We start from the raw sequence: 22,349 nt of genomic DNA, 5'->3' as shown, positions 1-22,349 counted from the left end.
CAATTTCATAGCTGGCTAATCTAGTCATAACAAATGTTAAAAAAATATGGCGTACTTATACCATGGTGTCGTGCCTTGGACATTTTACTGTGTTGTTAGCAGGCTGAGTTGATGTTGCATTCCTCAGATATGTGAATGGTGTGCTAGATGTGTGGCTATGACGAGTAACTGTTCAACGTGCCGCTCATTTACACTGGGGTGACAAAAGTCATGGTATAGCGATGTGCACGTATACAGATGGTGGTAGTATCGCATACGCAAGTTCCAAAGGGCACTGTATTACCTCTCATCAAGGGCAACGCAGCAGCCGATGGCCTTCACTCACTTAACGGCCGAAAGCTGCGACATTTCCGTAGAGTTGCCAGTACTAATAGACAAACAACACTCGGTGAAATAACCGCAGAAATCAATGAGGGACGTAGGACGAACATATCCGTTAGGTTAGTGCGGCCAAATCTGGCGTACGTGTCCTATGGCAACTGACGACCGACCAGAGTGCCATTTCCAACACCAAGACATCACCTGCAGCGCCTCGCCTGCGCTTGTGACCGTATCTGTTGAACCGTCGACGACTGGAAAGCCGTAATGTGGTCAGCTGATCTTGTTTTCAGTTGGTAAGTGCTGATGGTACGTTTCGAGTATGGCGCAGAGCCCCCGAAGGCATGTACCCAAGCTGTTAACAAGGTGCTTTTTAAGCCGTTGGTGGCTCCACAATGCTGTGCGCTGTGTCTGCATGGAGTGAACTGAGTCCTCTAGTCCAAATGAACCTATCGTTGCTGGGAGATTGTTATGTTCGGCTGCCTGAAGATCATTTATGGACCTCATATTCCCAAATAACGATGCACCCTGTCACCAGGCCACAGTTTTCGCGATTGGTTTGAAGTATATTGTGGGAAATTCGAGCGCATTATTTATCCACCCAGACAGCACGACATGAATCCCATCGAACAATTATGGGACGTAATAGAGAGGTGATTTCCGTCAAAATCCTATACCGGCAACACTTTCGCAATTATGGGTGGCTGTAGGAGGCTGCATGGATCAGTATCTCTCGAGGGGACTTCTAACAAATACACTCCTGGAAATGGAAAAAAGAACACATTGACACCGGTGTGTCAGACCCACCATACTTGCTGTACAAGCAATCATCACACGCACGGCACAGCGGACACACCAGGAACCGCGGTGTTGGCCGTCGAATGGCGCTAGCTGCGCAGCATTTGTGCACCGCCGCCGTCAGTGTCAGCCAGTTTGCCGTGGCATACGGAGCTCCATCGCAGTCTTTAACACTGGTAGCATGCCGCGACAGCGTGGACGTGAACCGTATGTGCAGTTGACGGACTTTGAGCGAGGGCGTATAGTGGGCATGCGGGAGGCCGGGTGGACGTACCGCCGAATTGCTCAACGCGTGGGGCGTGAGGTCTCCACAGTACATCGATGTTGTCGCCAGTGGTCGGCGGAAGGTGCACGTGCCCGTCGACCTGGGACCGGACCGCAGCGACGCACGGATGCACGCCAAGATCGTAGGATCCTACGCAGTGCCGTAAGGGACCGCACCGCCACTTCCCAGCATATTAGGGACACTGTTGCTCCTGGGGTATCGGCGAGGACCATTCGCAACCGTCTCCATGAAGCTGGGCTACGGTCCCGCACACCGTTAGGCCGTCTTCCGCTCACGCCCCAACATCGTGCAGCCCGCCTCCAGTGGTGTCGCGACAGGCGTGAATGGAGGGACGAATGGAGACGTGTCGTCTTCAGCGATGAGAGTCGCTTCTGCCTTGGTGCCAATGATGGTCGTATGCGCGTTTGGCGCCGTGCAGGTGAGCGCCACAATCAGGACTGCATACGACCGAGGCACACAGGGCCAACACCCGGCATCATGGTGTGGGGAGCGATCTCCTACACTGGCCGTACACCACTGGTGATCGTCGAGGGGACACTGAATAGTGCACTTTACTCCAAACCGTCATCGAACCCATCGTTCTACCATTCCTAGACCGGCAAGGGAACTTGCTGTTCCAACAGGACAATGCACGTCCGCATGTATCCCGTGCCACCCAACGTGCTCTAGAAGGTGTAAGTCAACTACCCTGGCCAGCAAGATCTCCGGATCTGTCCCCCATTGAGCATGTTTGGGACTGGATGAAGCGTCGTCTCACGTGGTCTGCACGTCCAGCACGAACGCTGGTCCAACTGAGGCGCCAGGTGGAAATGGCATGGCAAGCCGTTCCACAGGACTACATCCATCATCTCTACGATCGTCTCCATGGGAGAATAGCAGCCTGTATTGCTGCGAAAGGTGGATATACACTGTACTAGTGCCGACATTGTGCATGCTCTGTTGCCTGTGTCTATGTGCCTGTGGTTCTGTCAGTGTGATCATGTGATGTATCTGACCCCAGGAATGTGTCAATAAAGTTTCCCCTTCCTGGGACAATGAATTCACGGTGTTCTTATTTCAATTTCCAGGAGTGTAGCTGGGACCATGCCACGTAGGTTTTTTGTACCACATCGGCCAAAAGGAGGTCCAACACGATATTATGTGATATCTCATGACTTTTGTCACCTCAGGACAGTCTTGTTGAGAGTTGTCATGAAAATGAAACCTGCCACTGATTCATACTCGAGTTTTTTGGTCTAAAGGACCCATATTTGAAATTAAAAATTGCACACTGACACTAATACAGCAGAACCGTAACAGAATACAGATGAATATAGTTAATCCTTGCAGCACTTGGAGATGAGCAGAAAAATACATTTAAACGTGAAAGAACTTTTTAACATCAAATTTCTGTAGTTTACACGTTAGTGCAAACTTTCCAAACGGCGAAGGAACAATTTATTTCCCATGAACTAAAGTAGGAGGGCAGTGCGAACTACTGACGGGCAATCTGTGTCGTTGCGGTTTTCGTACTTTTATTTTTAATCGGATATGTAAGACATTCCTATAACAGTGAAAATGCAGCGCACAGTTTTAGTGAAAGCGGGCGTTTTTTCTGCCAGCTAATAATACAGAACATCATGACCACCTACGTAATAGACGGTATGTCCATCTTTGACACGGATAATAGCGGCGACGCGTCGTGGCATGGAAGCAATGAGGCGTTGGTAGGTCCCTGGGGGGAGTTGGCACCACATCTGCCTGGAGAGTTTGGGGGGGGGGGGGGGGGGACAGCCCATAAACAGGAATTCGCCACTGTGTTCCTCGAACCACTCCATCACACTCACGGCCTTGTGACATGGTGCATCATCTTGCTGAAAAATGCGACTGCCATTGGGGAACATGATCATCAAGAATGGGTGTACGTGGTCTGGAACCAGTGTACGGCACTGGTGCCTTGCAGGTGCTCTACTGGACGCACGTGAATGTTCCACACAGCATGATGGAGGCGCCGCCAGCTTATCTCCGTCCTGCAATACAGGTGTCAAGGAGATGTTCCCCTGGAAGAGGGATTCGCGCTCTCCCACCAGCATGATGAAGAACTTATCTGGCTTCATCAGACGATGCAGCGCTCTGCCGCTGCGCCAACGTCCAGAGCCGATGGTCACGTGTCCTTTTCAGTCGTAGTTGCCGATATCATGGTGTTAACATTGGCACATCCATGAGTTGTCGGATACGGATGCCCATCGTTAGGAGTGTTTGGTTCACTGTGCGTCCACGCACACTTGTACTCTGCCCAGCATTGAAGAATGCCTTTAGTTTCGCCACAGTTCGCCGCTTCTCATGTTTTATCAGTCCGCCTAGCCTACAAGTTCCGACGTCTGTAATGAGGCGTGGCCGCCCAACCCCTCCATGTCTGGACGTGGTTTCACCTTGGTTTCGCCACCTGTTGAAGTCACTCACCAAAGCATTTCTCGAACACGCGACAAGTCATGCAGTTTCCAAAATGCTGGTGCCGAGTCTCCGGCCATCACGATTTAACCTCGGTCAAACGCAGCTAGATCGCGCGATTTCCCCATTCTACACACAGACAACATGCTCACTGATAATACATGCACCGTGCGTATATCTGACTTGCAGTCATTCCTGGCCAGGTGACGTCGATATCACCACGACGAGCTTATATCGATAGCACGTTGGTGATCATAATGTTCTCGTTGATTAGTATAGGTTGTATATCCGGAGCGACCGAAAGTATCGTACTGCACACAAACATTGAGACTGCCGTGTGTGAATTGTACATGGAGTCACTGCTTGTTGATCCCTTCATTATTGAGACAAATGGTGTGCGAATCACATATCAGAGGAAGCGAGTTAATGGAACCCACGTGAAGTGCCTGTCTGTGCATGAGTTTGTTTCCTGTAGAAAAATTAAGAATGGAACAACAAGATAGAATTGCTAGGGTGGGAAAAGGTAAGATTCAGAAAAGGAGTTTTTCGATCCTCCTGTTGAATCGATACGTAGAAGAAGCAATGACGGAAATAAAAGTAACTTCCCGTACTTGCATTAAAATTCAGGGCGAAAGGATATTAATAATAAGTTTCAATAATAACACTGTTATAATCCGTTAACGTGAGAAAGCACTGCAGGACCTGTTAAACTGAACAGTCCAATAAGCACGCTCTGCGAATTAAGAATAAACCGAAGAAAGACGAAATAAATCACGAACAGCAGATATTAGAGTACCTAAAAACTTGGGGACAACGATGCAGACGAAGTTAAAGGGTTCTGCTACCTTTGATGCAGAATAAGATATGAGGAATGAAGTAAGAAGAATATAAAGAGCAAACTAGCATAAGCATAGAGGAAATTCATGGCCAAAAGATGTCTTCCAGTGCCTTATATTGAGTAAGAAGTCTCGGACAACAAACGTTTGGAGCAGAGCATTGTTTGAAAGTGAATCATGGACTGTGGGAAAATCGGAAAAGAAGAGAATCGAAGCGTTTGAGATATGGTGCTATACAAGGATGTTCAAATGTGGGTGGACCTTTAACAAATTGGGAATTTTTGCGCTGAATTTGCGAGAAAAAGGACATGTGTAAAACATCGACAAGAAGAAGGGACAGGATTATATATCTTAAGAAGTTCTAGAAATAACGTCCTTGTTATTTGAGGGAGCTATAGAGAGTAAACACTGCAATGAAATGCAGAAATTGAAATACAACCAACAAATAACTGAGAACGCTTGGTACAGGTGCTGCTCTGAGATCAAAAGGTTGGCACGGGAGAATAACTCATGGTGGGCCGCATTATTCAGAAAGATGATGGAAAAAAGGCATCTAGGCGTGCACTGATCTCAAGACAGACGGAGAAATCATACTCATAATACATTCTGTCGCAACAGCGGTCGCTCTGAAAGATATGTCGCCTTGTAGTAACATCATTATTGGTGGATTACTAGAATTATCGTGTTAGAACCGGGAATTCAAGAAGTGATATCTTGAATATTCATGTCAGAGAATCCGCTCACGAACGGATTTGTAGTGTCAGCCTCCATTACCACAATTCACTGTGAGGGAACCCCACTGCCATGCAACACCCAGAATCCGATGTCAGATGAGTGGCGTGGTAAGCAGTATCTGACCTGCAGATCACATATGAGACACTCCAACAGACTATGCCTGATGTTTATCTTCAGTGGATGCTGAGTCTATTACATATGTTTAGTGCTAGAATTTTTCCCTTCGAAGTAAGAATGAAACGTTGTTGTTGTGTTAATGCAATGTTTGTTTGAAGCTCATGTTCATGGAACATCATTTCTTCAATAAAATTCATTTGGTTAATTTCATTAGTACAGTACGTATGAGGCTTTTACACTCTAACCTACGAAGTCATCCGATTTCCTTTGAGTCTGTAAATTACGCTAATATGCGACAGGATGACTCTCGCGCATATTGTTAATTCATTTTCTGCTAAAGATTTGAAAAACAAAAGTAAAAATTGTAGTCTCTCCCTGATAATGCTGTTTTGAATTTGTTGAGGGGTATTCCCACAATTTGAGGTTGGGTTCGCGGACAAAGGGATGCAGTACTTTCTCTCTCTGATTGCAGTAATTATGGAGTGTGTTCACATGCAGTTGTACAGGCATATACAATGAAATGATAATCAGCAAATGTGAAAGGCCTGTGTGCTTCACTACGAATGTATTACGACCATCATGATCTCCGTAGACGAAATGTATTGTACAATTCAAACAGGTTTATTATCCATCATGATCGTATTAACTTTTTAAATCACCGGTTTCGGTTCAACATGAATCATCCTCAGATTTGGATGTATCGGTTTAGAATAACTTGTCCAACTACCAGCAAATTTGCATTTTACGTCACTTTCTTTATTGCGAAGTACCATGTAAATATGCTGACAATGGGACGGGTTACTCTGTTAACCAATACATTCAGTTCGGAGGATGGTTCATCTTGAACCGAAACCGGTCATAAAAAAAAAAAAAAACGCAGATCTGTCTCAAAACCAGTGACTTCAGATTTGTTCCCTAAGGACATTATGTCAGGTTTTGCAAATACTGTATACTTCGCGATTGCAAAATCGAATCATCCACAGCCCTGTATTCATAATGGTTGGGGTCTCCTAAATGTAATATTGTGAAGACAAAAAGTATTTCTCCCAGAATTGTTATATTGATAAATATTACACAGGCACCCAAAAATAAATTAAATACTGTTACACTACATTATTTCGGAATCTAGAGATTTGAATATGAGGGAAGTGGAAACCTAAAGAGTACGAGGTTTTTTCCTTTCAATTTTTATTTCGCGCAATATGTCAGCAGCCCATCAGCTTCAAATTACTGTCCATTTGAAATAATGTTGTTATCACACCGAACCTCATACACGTGTCGTAACGTTTTCCGCCATTGATAGAAGAATTATTAAAGTTATTTGGCACGGTGTCTACAGAGAATAGCGTTCCATTTGTTTTATGTGATGAACATAGATCTTTCTGTCCGTTTTGATTCTACTAACAGCAAAATTTTATATAGAGCCATATCCGGAATGGTGGTGCGTAACGGTTTTCGTTCTGGATATGGCTAGGAATAACCCGGCGTTCGAAACTGCGTGATCAGGAACATTATTGTGCTGCGAGAACCAGAACAAAGTTGGTTGCTGTTTTTCACCTTGCCTCCCGCAATCATTTTGGTACTTGAAGGTTGTAATTATGACTAATGTATGATGAACTATTACCCTTGCTCGAAAAAAAGGAAACCAATATTATTTTCAAGATGATTCTAGCCTTTTTTACTTTCTTCGATTGTCATATTCGCAACTGTCAAAGTTTTCAAAACTTCAAACAGCTCTTACAAAAATCAGTTCTCCGACGTAATTTTTGTTCCTCGATAGAGGAGTGATAGCGAGGTGGTTTGCAAGAGTATGTACACAATAGGGGCACGTAGCGGGAGAACCCATCACTTCCCGTTTAAGACGATTGTTTTGTTGGTTTTCGTGCCATGTACTGCCGGGGAATATTACACTCATGATTAGAATATTAGTTGTATTTACTGTCCAAAATAAGTAATTAAAAGCGGCCTCATTGGAAGATCTCGAAACACGTCGCTGTGAAACTTCATGATAGATTAAACTTTATAGTAAGCCGAGTGTTTGGAAGTTAGTTGCACAGTTTCCTTCAAACAAGTGGGCTTTGTCCTTCACTACTCTAAATGTCAGCAGATTTCATGCTTCTGCTACTGCAATGAAACTAAATTGTGGAAGTGTATCACGTGATACAAACATTGCAACTACACTGTTGCTTAGGTTTTCCCGAAACACAGTTAGTTCCTATATACGATCAGAAGGTCCAGGTGATACGAATACCTAATCTTCTTTCTGCTAGAGCTGTCATTCCCTTGACCTAGTTCGATTACACATAGTTTCATTAACGCGTTGACGACACGCAGTGTCCTGTGATGTAACCTCCGAACTTTCCCCAGCGGTGGTCGCCCCTGCTGCTGATTTGGCCGGTGCCGCACGGCAGCCACCTGCGACACCGGCGAGTCCACTCCGCAGCCGCTGGTCCCGACCCGTAAGCAGCGCCTTACGTCACGGGCGAGGACGACGCGTTTTCACTGAGAGCGGGCGCTGTCGCTGACGCAACCGCTGGCTTACATACCGCCCTGCCGGAAGACGCGTAACCGCGTGGCGCCCGCATCTTGCCGTGGATAAGGGCCGCAGCGCCATCTTCTCTCTCAGTGGCTGGTTACAGTGGATTTCACATTTTCGCCACGCTCTCATATCTGAAGTCCCTACGACGACTTATTACCGATGTAGAGCGCATAGCGCAACGGTAATGTAAGGGGCAGTCAAATGAAAACTAGACAGATGAGAAAATGTGAGTTAACTGTTTATTACTTCAAAATTAATTGCCATAATTGTCAATAAATTTAGTCCAATGTGAGACAAATTGGTGACGTTGGTCCGATAACCAGACACCTTCCGCAGCACAGTGTCTTACCACAGGTTTTTTCCGCTCACTTCAACAACCAACCATGAGGCGAATAATGTTTCTGAAATGACGAAATTCCCGCTATTTAGGTGAACAAAAACGAATAGAAAACGCATATTTAAAGAAGCTGCTATTTCAATGCATATGGTATATTTTTCTGATCCAGGTAACTGTCTTTCAAATAAGTTACATTTATGTAATTGGTTTATTGCTCGTGCATGTAATATCGTGCCTTCTTTTAAATAGAAATACCCCTGAGAATGGCCTAAAAGGGAGAAAATAGTCGTGAACTAACAAAATAAATGGAGCAGAAGTGGAAATGTGCCACCTTCTTTTGATAAATTACCGACCATTAAGAAAATGTAATCATAGTCTATTTTCCACTATTGTCTAATATTGAAGTACATGAGGAAGGCCATAAAAGCTGTCCATACACCAGTATATGGCGGGAAAACATAAAACTTGTGACAAGTAGTCATGCGTAAAACAGATATGCAATCATTTTCAAAGCAGTTGACTGGGACTGGATAGCGTTCGAATTTCGAAATATTTTTATACCAGTTTTACACCTCCATAAGTTTTGTGTCTGCTCGCCATAGGCTACTGTCTGGTTAACGTGGTGGTCTGTCCTCATGCACTTCAACTACCGTTGGAAAATGGCACAGTAGTCAATATTGGACGTTAATGGAAAACAAAGAATAATTACAATCGATAGCCGAATGTTGTCATTACACAAACTTTGTACGACTGTAATTTCTTCCCAAAGGAAAGTTAATAAAAAGGGCATCAGTAAATCCCCGCTCTAATTTCAAAAAAAATAACGAAACTGTTACAGAGCGAGAAACGTCATTTACGGTGAAACGCTTAACATTGCTCCGTTATTCTTTCCTTTGCCCTTCGTTGCAAATTTTACATGGAGTGCATCAAAATGGTCACAAGTCAGGAAAAGGCTCAATCTATCAACTGTTCTGCAGAATCGAAATCAGTTACAACACTACCACGGAGTTATCGACGCAAGTATGGAAGTGCACCACCAGCAAAAACAAGCATAGTCAGATAGTTTGATAACATTAAGGAGACGGGAAGCGTCAAAGACCTTCCTCGAAGCTAAAAACACATTGTTACGGCGGAGCGAAATGCTGCAGCCGTACCTCATATTCCAGCTCCACCGTGCCATCCCCACAATGAGTCTGTGTGCTGTGTGACCCATTTTTGAGAGGCGCATGAGTCTTGATGGTCCCATTGCACGTCTCCCACGCTCTCCCTGTGTTACGGCACTACACTCATTTTATGGGGTTACGTCAAGCATCGCGTGCACACAACACGTCAATGAAATTCCTACCCTTGATGCGCGAATCAGAGAAGCAATCAAAACTATTTAAGCTGCAATTCTGACACGTACATGGGCAGAACTCGAATATCTTCTGGAAGTACTGTTATGAAGCAGTGGGTCACACAATGAAATTGTGACATGACAGAAAAATGTTGACAGCTCCTAATCTTTTTAAAATAACCGACGTTTCTCTATCTCTAATAGTTTCCAAATATGATTTTTTAAAACGAAAGCGGGACTTTATGGGCACCCTGCATTGTATCACGGAAGACCAAAATCTCTCTTCCTGGCTCATAGACAGTGTTGAAACGAATGAAGCTTTTTATTTGTTGTATACTATCGGAAGTCCAGTCACGAGACATCGTGGTAATTAGAAGATATTCTTGCAATATTGCAGTAGAATACCGGATGTAAAAGGTGTTTACAATTAAGTTTCCGCTACATAGGAGGGCCACTCTGAAAGACGAATGATCGTAGGACTATGAAACTTTGTGTAAACATTTGTAAGGACATGCGGAAGGTAAATAACGAATAAATCATTGAAATAAACGAATCTTACGAGTAATTTCGATCTGAGAGTGCAACATTTGTTTATTGCGTACCATGTTCACGTTCCAGGTTCCAAAGGTTGCTCAGTGTAACGCCAATCTGCGTCCACGACAGCCTGGAACCGCACGGTTGCGTGTGAGTTGCGTACACCGTGTTTCATCTCATCATGTTTCCATCTGAACTACTGACCGCGCCGGCTTATCGACTAATCCGATAATCGCCATTAGAGTCTTGCTCTAGAAACTTGTGAGCTGCAGACAGACATTTACCCACGCTCGAGAAACACGTAGTTCTGCTCAATCACTTAGTTTTATTCAGTTTTATTCACTTTCAAACACTCACTACTCACGTCTCATGCACACATGAATGCTTGGCACTTTTCGCACTCCTGATTTTCACGTACGCGCACATACTTGAAAATCGGGAGTGTGATCTGTGCCAAGGAAACGAAAACAAAAGAGGGCAGGAAACATTTTTATCGGAGTGGATGGAAGACTTCGACCAGTTCCGTTTTGTTAAAAGAGTTAGCTTCAAGTTTTGTCCCAAAAACTGAAGAAGAAGAAACCGGATGACTTATTTTTGACGATTTGATGTTTCCAATGTTGACTATGTTTTAGTTGTTATTTCGGTGGAGAGTATGGGAGATAATCAGCCAACCTCCTAGATGATCTCCTGGGTAACGCTAGCTGGATGACTCAGCCTCTGTCCAAAGTTCACAAGTCGCCAGCCAGTTTACCCCTGTCCGCAGTTAACATACTTAAGAGAGGGCTGTCCGCAGTTCACAAGTTTTGAACTGCAGGAGTGATACCATTTCACAATGTTTCGCTGCACTTTTCGAGCGGTGGATCATAGAATGTTGAACTGTCGTGAGACAGCTCAACCCTATATCGCCGTATCAGTAGCACAGCTTAACACGCAAATCCTGCTGTACACAGTCTGGACATCACACCAACAAAGTTGGGTATCCATACGGTAAATAGTTTTTCCTCTAAAATGTCTTAAGTACCGAAAGTTTAATCATAACCACCTCGTAAATTACCTCGTATAATTTAGTTCATTAACCACTCGAATTCGAAACACTTGTTTACTAACAAAATATATAGGTTCAACAGTGGCCATTTAGTATAGACTCAAAACTGTCGCATTGCAAGACACACACAAATGAGGACGTAAACTGTGTCGTGAACTACACTAGTGCCAGTACATCACCCACACTGTCTATACAAGGGGTGTAGAATCCGAGGGCTGCGGGAGGCATGCTGCCCTAAGCATGCATCAATGGGCCCAGGAAATGAGCATGTGTCACATGACCAATAAAAAAATCTATAACATTCGGCTTACATAGAATTATGAAATTAATGAAATATCATTAATTCTATCTTGCTTTTTTAGATTAAAATTAAAAGTTGCATAAATGTGTTCACTTTGTACCTCTGACCGTCGCTTCCTCTCTCCACATTTTTTCAGGTGTTACTGTTAAGGATATTATATGCGGCCCAAAAATTACTCCTTTTCTTCCATTATGATCCAGGTAAGTTGAAAGGTTGGAGACTCCTGGTCTATACGCTGACGGAAACTGAAAGTGTAGCAACTAGAACAGCTTGACCGTACGCTATCCAATTGGTATTCCTATATTTAAGTGCCTGTGAAACATGTTGGTTAAAACTTAATTCCCGTGAGAAAGTATTTTCAGTTTATAAAATCCATCCATTCACACAAAGAACAGTGTGAGTACATTACTGGTATTGAGCGCTTCAAAAGTTAGTGGAAAGTTTCAGGTGGAAATCCCAACACAGCATACTCGAGGACGTTCACGCGTGGCACTATCATTGTCTTTCAGGCTTTGAGAAAGGTTGAGTCATTGGCACGACGTACACGGGGCTTCATATCGGCAGACCGGGCTGATAGTTGGCAGCAGAATGAGTGCGACGAGATGGACTCACGGCAACGCTGTGGCAAGAAAGAATAGGCGGCTCCTTCGAGAGGGACTACACGATGTAGGACTGTTTCACTGGCTCTCACGAACAGATGGATGACGACAGTCCGTGTGGAGGTTTCAGGCACAGTGTCACCACGAACTATTGGGAACACATAACTGTTGGCTGTTTTTTTGTTTTGTTTTATTGGCTTTCGGGCTGTGCCTACTCACCCGTCTCCATAGCAGAATATCAATTATGACGAAAGGAATGTAAATACAACACAACGCCCAGTCCCCAAACGTGGAAAATCTCCGATCCAGCCGGGACTCGATCCCTGGCACCTTTACTTAGCAATCCGCCGGGCTGACCGATCGCCTTAAGCTGGGTTGAGATCTCGATTAGTCATGCGTCGTTTACTACTGACACCACACCACAGACAACAGAAATTTCCAAGATGTGGAGCCGGCGTCAAATGGGATAATGAAGGGCATTCTGTGGTCTGTGGCGGTAAGATTGGTGTCAGCGCATCGGTAGACGACCTGGTGAAAGTCACAGGATACAGTGATTTTAAAGACCTATACTTCTCCAAATACTGGAACCAAGGACTGGGGAGCAATTGAATATGATAACAAGACTGACTTGTAAATTTGTTAAAGGGAGGACGAGTGCTTGCTAGCAGGATAACCCCCACCACCTCACACTACACCACTTACCTAAAATCCCCTTAGGAATAAACGGATCCGTGGCAGGTCAATCTCGTCCTCTGATTTGTTACCCATAGAGTATTAGATGACGATCTGTTTCGCCACAGGGTTGGCAAACGCACCAGAGAGGCAATTCTGAGGTTGCGTTTGATAATGGAAGCAAGACTAAAGAAAAAGCGTTCGACGGTGTCAAATGGTGCAAGATGTTCGAAATCCTAAGAAAAATATGGTTAACATATATGGAATGAAGGGTAATGTACAATTTGTACAAGAACCAAGAGGCAACAATAACAGTAGAAGACCAAGAACGAAGTGCACTGACTAAAAGTGTGTAAGATTGGGATGTAGTCTTTCACCCCTGCTGTTCATTCTATATCTCGAAGAAGTAATGATGGGAATAAAGAGTGTGATTAAAATTCAGTGTGGATGGATACCAGTGTTAAGGTTCGCTGATGAGATTGCTATCATTAGTGAAAGTGCAGAAGAATTACAGATCTGTTGAATGGAATGAACAGTCTAATGAGTACAGAATATGGAATGAGAGTAAACCGAAAGAAGACGAAAGTAATGAGAAGTAGCAGAAATGAGAACAGCGAGAAACTGAACACCAGGATTGGTGATCACGAAATAGATGAAGTTAAGGAATTCGGCTACTTAGGCATCAAAATAACCATTGATAGCGGAGCAAGGAACACATAAAAAGCAGGCTAGCACTGACAAAAAGGGCATTCCTAGCCAAGAGAATACTAATATCAGACATACGCATTAAGTGGAAGAAATTTCTGACAATCTACGTTTGGAGTACGACATGGTATGGTAGTGAAACATGGACTGTCGGAAAACTGAAAGAGAAGAGAATCGAAGCATTTGGCTTGTTGTGCTACAGAATAATGTTGAAGGAATGAGAAAGTTGTCCGCAGAATCGGCGAGGAAAACACTGACTAGAAGAAGTAACAGGATGACAGGATATCTGTTAAGAGATCAGCGAATAACTTCCTGGTACAAGAGGGAGCTATAGAGGATAAAAACAGTACAGGAGGACAGTGATTGGAATGCACCCAGCAAATAACTGAGGACACAGGTTGCAAGTGCCACTGTGAAAGTAAATGGTTGAATGTCAGCACAGGAGAGAAATTCGTGGCTGGCCGCACCAAACCAGTTAGATGACTGATGAAGTAAAAAAGAAAAACAGTATTTGTGAGGTACAGTGGGGAGACGTGTGCTTTCATACCATCTCCAGCGAATAATCCTCATTAACACGTTTCAGGAATGGCAACAAAATCCTCAAGATGATTTTCTGAGTCTGCTTGCTTCCATCCCAAAATGAACACAACAGTGTATTAATGCCCATGGTGGTCTCACGCCACACAGAATGGTACATGATAGACGTCAGTTCCGGTAAAACATCTCCAAAACGTTTGATGAATACTTGTTATTTCCGAAAATGTATTTACTTCCAAACGCACAGTGCCAGTTTCAAGTACCTCACCAAGGAATCTGCAGTGCGAAAGTATTATCACTTTGTCACTGGTCAAAACGAATTTCTCGTCAATACTTTGGCCTCTTTAATGAGATTCCATGTAATTATTTTTGTCGGTGTATTATTGTGGATGTGATATGAACCCACCTTCAAGGCAGAGACGAAACTGAAATCATAGAAGTGGTTTGAATGCACGGCCTCAAAAGACGCGAAGTCGCTTTCATCGGCCAGCCTGTGTTTTCTGGAATGCAAAGTGTATTGCTCTCACCGATTGCCTTGCAAGAGTTTAGATTAATTATACGCAAGCTTTCTGCACCAAAGGGATGAGACGAACCTTTATTGGAAAAGTGAATCATCTTTCATTATGTTAACAGAACCGCCTGCAATGTCCTTCGGTAAGATGTAAATACTGGGAGTTCAGTGTTGAGCGAGTTACTGGAACATCCACAGTATTCAGGAAACTGACATCCCCTCACGGACGAATAAAGATGCATAAAATTGCAGACGCCAGATGCAAATAGAAATTGAAAGTGCGATCGAAATACGCAGTATCAATGGTCATCGGAGGGAGGGAGGAAATAAGTTTACATTTAGATCTTTTTATCGATCACTAGAGTCACCGGCAGATGTAACCGAGTACGTCAGAGAAAATCTTAGCTCGCTAGTATGTTGTTCGCCAATCATCGTGTCATAATTGGAGGAGACTTCAGTCATCCGATAGGGATAATTATTATTTTGAAAGTGGTGGCGTGACATGACGTCCTGCGAAATAATACCACATTACTTGAAACTTCCTGGCAGATTAAAACTGTGTGCCCGACCGAGACTCGAACTCGGGACCTTTGCCTTTCGCAGGAGAGCTTCTGTAAAGTTTGGAAGGTAGAAGACGAGGTACTGGCAGAAGTAAAGCTGTGAGGACCGGGCGTCAGTCGTGCTTCGGTAGCTCAGATGGTAGAGCACTTGCCCGCAAAAGGCAAAGGTCCCGAGTTCGAGTCTCGGTCGGGCACACAGTTTTAATCTGCCAGGAAGTTTCATATCAGCGCACTCTCCACTGCAGAGTGAAAATCTCATTCTGGACCACATTACTTCTGTGAAAACTACCTAGAACAGATTGTATGAAAGCCCATTTACTGCAGCAAAAAAATTATATCTGATGGCAACGAATAGACATGATCTCATATAGGATGTCGACTTTTAAACTGGTATCATTGACCTTGAGGCACTTGTAGCGACGATTTAAAATCAAACTACAATAAACAGAAAGATTTTAAAGTTTAACAAACTAGATAGAAAGGATGTAGTGTCATACCTCAATGAGGAAATTGTAACAGTCAGCTTTGAGCAGGAGCACGTATAGGAACTACAGCTGTAGTTTAGCAGAATAGTTGACTAAGCAGTGGAAACACACATACCTAGTAGAGCAATTCGTCAGGGAAAAGACCGTCCACGCCATAAATCTCTCTACCAAACTCCTAAAGGAATAACAACTTCTACACAGTAGATGAAAAGCGTAGGACTATAACTTGAGAAATGCTGAAGAAACATGTTTGGCTGTCCAAAAGACTGATGTGGCGTAATCTTATAGAAATAACTATCGCAAAACCCGAAAGAAATTCTTTTCATATGTAAATTTTCCCAGTGGCACTAAAGTTAGTGCGCAGACTCTCATGGATGACACAAGGACTAAAAGCAAAAACAGAAATGCTGAACTCCATCTTTAAATGTTTCATTCTTTAAAATAGTAACGGGTCCCGATGTAATACTGAAATACTTATCAGATTATGCACAAGATGTACAGTTGATTCCGCCTCTCTCTTACTCGCTATCACCCTAGGTACTTCGAGAAAAAACATTAATGTTCCCTGGAGTTGGAAGAAGGCACAGGTCACAGCCGTTTTAGAAGCGATGGACAAAACTATCACCCAATGTCTTTGACATCCATTTGCTGTAGAATCAAACTTTATAAAGTAACATATCTCAAACAGAATGCCAACCAGAATGGATTCCGAAAACGTCGAAAGTGCGAAACTCAACTTGCGCCTGTCTCCCATGACGTCCTGAAGACCATGGATCATGGCAGGTTCATGTTGTATTTATTTACTTTCGAAAAGCATGATTCGCAACCTCACCATAGTTTATTAACGGAAGTTCAGTCATAAGTGGTATCATGCGAAATTTGTGACCGGGTTGAAAATTTCCTGGCTGGTAGGACGCAGTTCGTTACCTTCGATGGACAGTGATGAAGGAAGTATAACTTCAACTTCGACCAGGGAACTGCGTTGGGATCCTTTTCTGTTCATGTTATATATTTCTGGACTGACAGGCTATATTGATAGTGTCAACAGACTTTTCGCACATGATACATTTATTTATAATTAAGTACTATCTGAAAAAATCTGTAAAAATGTTCCCTCAAGGCTTGGTAAGACTCCAGAGTGATGTAAATATTAGCAACTTGCTTTAAAGGTTCTGAAATGTATAAATGTAAAATTGTGCACTTTAAAACATGCAGATACGTAATATCATCCAACTACACTTTTAATGACTCGCAATTGGGTTCAGACAACACATAAAAGTCTCCTACGCTCAGTCGAAGATAAAAGAGGTGTCAGACTTCGATTCGTTAGTAGCCTTCTGGAAAAATACAATCTGTCAAACAAAAGAGAACGCTTAACAAAACTCGTGCGATCCGCTTAAAATGTTTGCGTAAATGTGTGCGAGACACACAGGGCAAAGGACTGATAGGGGATACTGGAAGTGTGCAAAGAAGGGCAGCATTACGTCAGAGGTGATGATGGACTGTGCTGGCAGATACTTAAATGTGAACAATAACCATCCCGCCGACGTCTACTTCGAAGTTTCAAGAACCAGCTCTAAGTGAGGTATTTAGGAACGTGCTACGACGCACAGTGGCTTTAAACAATCGTTCTTGCCGCACTCTATACGCACATGGATGTTATAGTTCTAGTCTAAGACAGAAAACTCACGAACGGGAAAAATGTGTCGGAGAAGTGTTGAGTGAAGTTGTTGACACGACAAAAATGAACCACAAAGGACCATAGAGGAAACAAAGAAAGGTTGTGAAACAAAGAATGGACGAGAATGATAACTCTGCCAGAGGTAGAGAAACCACCAGTTAATTTGGATGAACAGTTTATACGGTATTGTTCGCTTTCTATAATAAATTTCTGATTCAAACAAAAGACTAGAGTTGATATTTTCAATAGTATTGAATAGATTCACGAAACTCATATGGGGGTGTTTACTCTCAGCAAAACTAGAGACTCAGTTTCATTTTTGCTCTGTAAAACCGTCCACTTTTTACAGTTCAAAGCAAATGTAAGAATGACCAAATAATCGCACTTACAATAGACCAAGACGATAATAAAATCGGGAATTCACGAAAGACAACACTTATTAAAAACTCCTGGCATAAGTGCATATTTGTCGTGTTGTTATTGGAGTTCGTCCGTTAGCTCACTAAATTTCGCTATAAAGATTATCAGGAACACTGATACAAATTTTCTTCATTGGCTATACCAGTTTTTTCTTCATTATAATTCCAGTCTCGGATCATAATGATTATTTGTGATCAGGTTACTAATTTCGATCGGTAATTCCAATAATTTTTTACTCAGGTCTGCGGATGGTCATTACAGATCGTAAGTAATAACCTGACTGCAAATATTGTGATCTAAAACTGGAGTAATATATGATGCATAACATAATAAAGCATATATTTTCGTGGATGACTGGAAACTTATCGTGACAATGTCGCAAGTTGTATAGCAGTTTTGACTCTTCAATCATATTCAGTAGCCCATAAAGCGTTATCTAATGTGAGCCTTGAAGGGATGCACATTCTTACCACTTTCTGACGCAGCCATTGGCCAAGACGCATTATGGAATACTGAAAATGACCAGAATGTAGAAACTGGCGTAGCTAATAAAACTTGTGTGAGCACTGACCGATAACCTTTATAGTATGATACATGAGTCTCTTCTACCACCATCGTTGCTTATGGTTCTTCGAATATAACAACCGTGATACGGTATAACTTAATGGATAATATCGCAACTGGACGTCAACAGACTGGTGCCGTATAGGCTCGTTTCGCGAGCCACACCCCCTCCTTAACTGGACGACTAGTCGACTGGCAAGAAACGTGGAGGAAACAACTGCAAACGGTGCTCAACGAGAACAAGGCGGTGGGGCGGTGCAAGCGGGAAGATCTATGGAACGTTTTCGTGACGTTGTTTGGAATCATATTCCATGTTGAAGGCACTCTTGAACGGTTTGGCTATAATCTCAGAGCTCACGTTCACCTGAAAACAGCTGTCTTCAATGTTAGCAAGATGACGCTCCCTGTATCACGGGTAGAACATTCGTCGGCTGTATGACAACGATGAAACATTGAAGAAACTACTTTTCGGCAGCCCAAAAGACCTGTGTCTTCTTAGGAATCACTTTAGTCGCCATCTTCAGCGTGTGAATGTGCATACGTTGTAGGATGCGCCCTATACTCTGAACACGCAATGAGACTTGCCGCTTGAAAGTATCGCTTCTGGTTAGCTTAACCTGCTGTTATACGCTAGACAGTACAGCAGGTCACAATGAAATAACTTCACAGAGTATACGCGTATACTGTGTTGTATAGTGATAGGGACACAAGAGTTACGCACCGAACTCGCGGCCGTAAACGTCTGCTGCGGACGCGGCACCGAACAGCAGCAGCAGCAGTAGCGGGAGCAGAGTGGCAGCCGCGGGTGTCCGGCGTGGCGGCATGCTGGCGGTCCACGCTGTGTCTGTCTGCACGGGCTGCTCGGCGGGCAGCACTTTCTCCAGCCAGCTGCGCCCACTTATATAGACTCGGTTCGCTTCTCTCCCTCTCCACCGTTCGCTACTTCCGGATGGTCCGTCTGGCCTAAACTGCGACCGGGTCGATCTTTCTGGTGCCATTATGTGCTTCATAGCTCCCAACACCCATTCCAGTTTTACAAGATCAATCTATCCGAGAGTAGCTTTGAGGTGTACTGAGTAACAGGTTCATAAAGTATTTCACTTGTTGAGAGTAAACGGTCACTTTGATAGTTCGCACTATTTTCACATTGAATCTTCATGTGGGTGCAAACGCATTACTACTGATTCTCCACAGGGTTTAATATTGACACTGCTCCTGGTCTTGTATATTACACATACAGCGTACCCCAAAAAACTCCGAGAAACTTTAGGGATAGTTTCCTCATACAGAAACAAGTAAAAGTGTCTACTAAATGTGACCTCTAAAATCCATTCCTAAAGAGCTACGAAAATTTGTTCATTTTCGAAACTATGAAATAGATCTCTTCTAGTGCAAGCTCTTTGCTTTCCACATTTTGGGAGGAAGTAGTACGGAATAAAAGAAGAAAAAAATGTGGAGAAGGCCTCGGCTCTAAAATGCATACCTAAAGAGCTATGAGGACCTGTTCAGTAGAAGAGATGTGTTTCACACTAGTGAACATTTGCAAGTTTTCACAGCTCCTACAGTATGCATTTGAGACAGCCTTTTTGCTGGACTTTTTTTTTGCTTTGGGTCAATACTTCCTCCTCCCGGACCTTGCAACAGAAGATATCTGTTTCACAGTTCCAAAGATAAACAACGTTCTTTAAAAAATATAAAATGATAAACTTTCCGTTTACGTTGAATGAATGTCTGAACAGTGGAATGGATACTACACTCGAATTGTCGTGTGGTGTGTTGTAACTGCAAGAGGTGTGCTTCCTCTGTCTTATTGTTAGCAAAATTTTACGAATTGATTGGGCAATGCAACTCCCATTACCAATAAAGAAATACACTCTCTGCAAAACACATTCAGCCCCTTAAGCACTGAATCCTAAGGCCCTGTTCACATAAGAAATAAATTAAATTGTCTTACCTCTAAAGCAGCAACAGAGTAATGCGATCTATTCTGGTCTCTCATAAAAATTATGAATGCTAGCTACAGGTTCAGCAGTGTGCAATGCCAGCCGTAATACTTGAAACCCACGTGAATTTCATTTGGCTGATAAACGAGAACATTTAAGAAAATTCAACTTCTTTAAAATCTGTATGACCTGGAGTGGGAGGCGGTACTTAGAAATGGCTCTAAACACTATGGGACTTAACATCTGAGGTCATCAGTCCCCTAGACTTAGAACTACTTAAACCTAACTAACCTAAGGACATTACACACATCCATGCCCGAGGCAGGATTCGAACCTACGACCGTAGCAGCAGCGCGATTCCGGGCTGAAGAGCCTAGAACCGCTCGGTTACAGACGAGGCGGTACTGATTATGGTGAATTACTAACACTCAGTTATTTTAGAAAAATTATTGCAAGTTAAATTTGGCTTTCGAAAAAATCTGATAATTGAAGTTACATTACTCACAATTGATTCACAAACCATGAGATTTAAATAGCAAGTATTATCTAACTTCACTAATCCAATAGAAATGCAAATCATCAAATAACACATAGATTTGTTAAAAAATCTTAAAAGCACTGCAAAAATTAAATATTTAACTAGCCCTTTTGTCAAAATCTTTTACGTGCATTCTGGGACTACTCAACAATTACGAATTATCAGCCAACTCTCATCTATACTAACGCGCTGGCAAAAACATACATCATAATTATTTAAAGCTTACATGTCCTATGCAAAATTTCTGGAGGATACTCACCTGTTTTTGTTGACGTTTGTGGCGTTGTGCTGTCTTCTTTATATTGTTAAGTACGATGTCTATAATTCCATGGTGACGTAATCTTCTTATAGTAGGAAAAGATACAATTTTACGAATTTTATTAGGTGAATCTATATTTTTCAACACAAGATGCGGGGAAAGAATGGTGGAATCGTTTGGTATTGAATTGATGATGTCCTGAAAATCTGAAATGTGCTTGTCCCAATCAATATGTATTTTGTGACAACAGATACGACAAAGTTTTCCAATCTCTTTCATCATGCGCTCTGATGGTTTGGAAGAAGCATGGTATCTGGAAATAAAAATGGGTGTAATATTTCTAGATCGCAGTGTGCGTTTCCAGATTACTGATCGAAATTGCGGTCCATTCTCGGAGATTACCTTCCGAGCATGTCCAACATGAGGCAAAAAATGTGTAGTAAAAGTGTTAGGAACAGTTGTAGCAGTGGCTTTTCGTAAGGGAGTGAAATATACAAATTTCGTAGTTAGTTCTACAGCAACGAAAATGTAACGGAAACCTCTATTAGTTCGTAGTTGTAGCTGTGGCTTTTCGTAAGAGAGTGAAAGATACAAATTTCGTAGTTAGTTCTACAACAACGAAAATGTAACGGAAACCTCTATTAGTTCGTAGAATGGGTCCAAATAAATCATCAGCTGCCATATATCTTAATTTCATGGGTACAATCGGGTACAGAGGGACAACAATGTGAGACATTGTACAAGATATTTTGACAAATTTTGCAAGTCGCCAAGACTCGTCGAATACGCTTTTCCATGTTTGCGAAATAACAGTTCTGTCATAGTATCAAAAAACGTTTGCGAGCACCGTAATGGGCGTAACTCAAGTGTGTATACCAGATTAACTTATTGACAAGTTCTTCAGGTATGCAGAGAGTCCAATTATCGCTGTCAGAGCGAGCGCGGCGAAATTATTGTGCACGGTGTAGTAATTTCTGATTGTTGTCGGGCTCGTGTCACGCCACAGATGTCTGATCTCTCTCCAGACGTCGTCTTTGCTTTGCTTTCTGGCGATGTATTTTAACGGTGCCGAAACAAAATTTTCAAAAGCTACCTGTTTAATATACAGAAGGCTAAAATTAGTTTCACAAAAATTAGCGGCGATTTCTTGCTGTTTACTGCACAGTGAGCGAGAAAGAGCACCTCATACAGTATTCTGGGTTCTTGCGGTGTGGACAATGGTAAAATCAAATCCTTGCAAATAAAGTTTCCTACTATAGAGTC

The 22,349-nt window shown here is 42.9% G+C and overlaps 1 protein-coding gene across 1 annotated transcript in view; it reads right to left on the bottom strand.

Moving 5' to 3' along the window:
• The window catches only part of LOC124594388, a 63,806-nt gene extending 44,636 nt beyond the window's left edge, over positions 1-19,170 (bottom strand). Inside the window, exon 1 of the mRNA XM_047132757.1 lies at positions 19,068-19,170. Coding sequence (XP_046988713.1) covers positions 19,068-19,170 — 103 coding nt within the window. The remainder of the gene's footprint in view (positions 1-19,067) is intronic.
• Positions 19,171-22,349: the final 3,179 nt, after the last annotated feature.

The sequence above is a fragment of the Schistocerca americana genome, chromosome 2 (genome assembly GCF_021461395.2).
Source record: "Schistocerca americana isolate TAMUIC-IGC-003095 chromosome 2, iqSchAmer2.1, whole genome shotgun sequence".
Taxonomy (NCBI): domain Eukaryota; kingdom Metazoa; phylum Arthropoda; class Insecta; order Orthoptera; family Acrididae; genus Schistocerca; species Schistocerca americana.
This window is presented reverse-complemented; position numbering and strand designations above follow the sequence as displayed.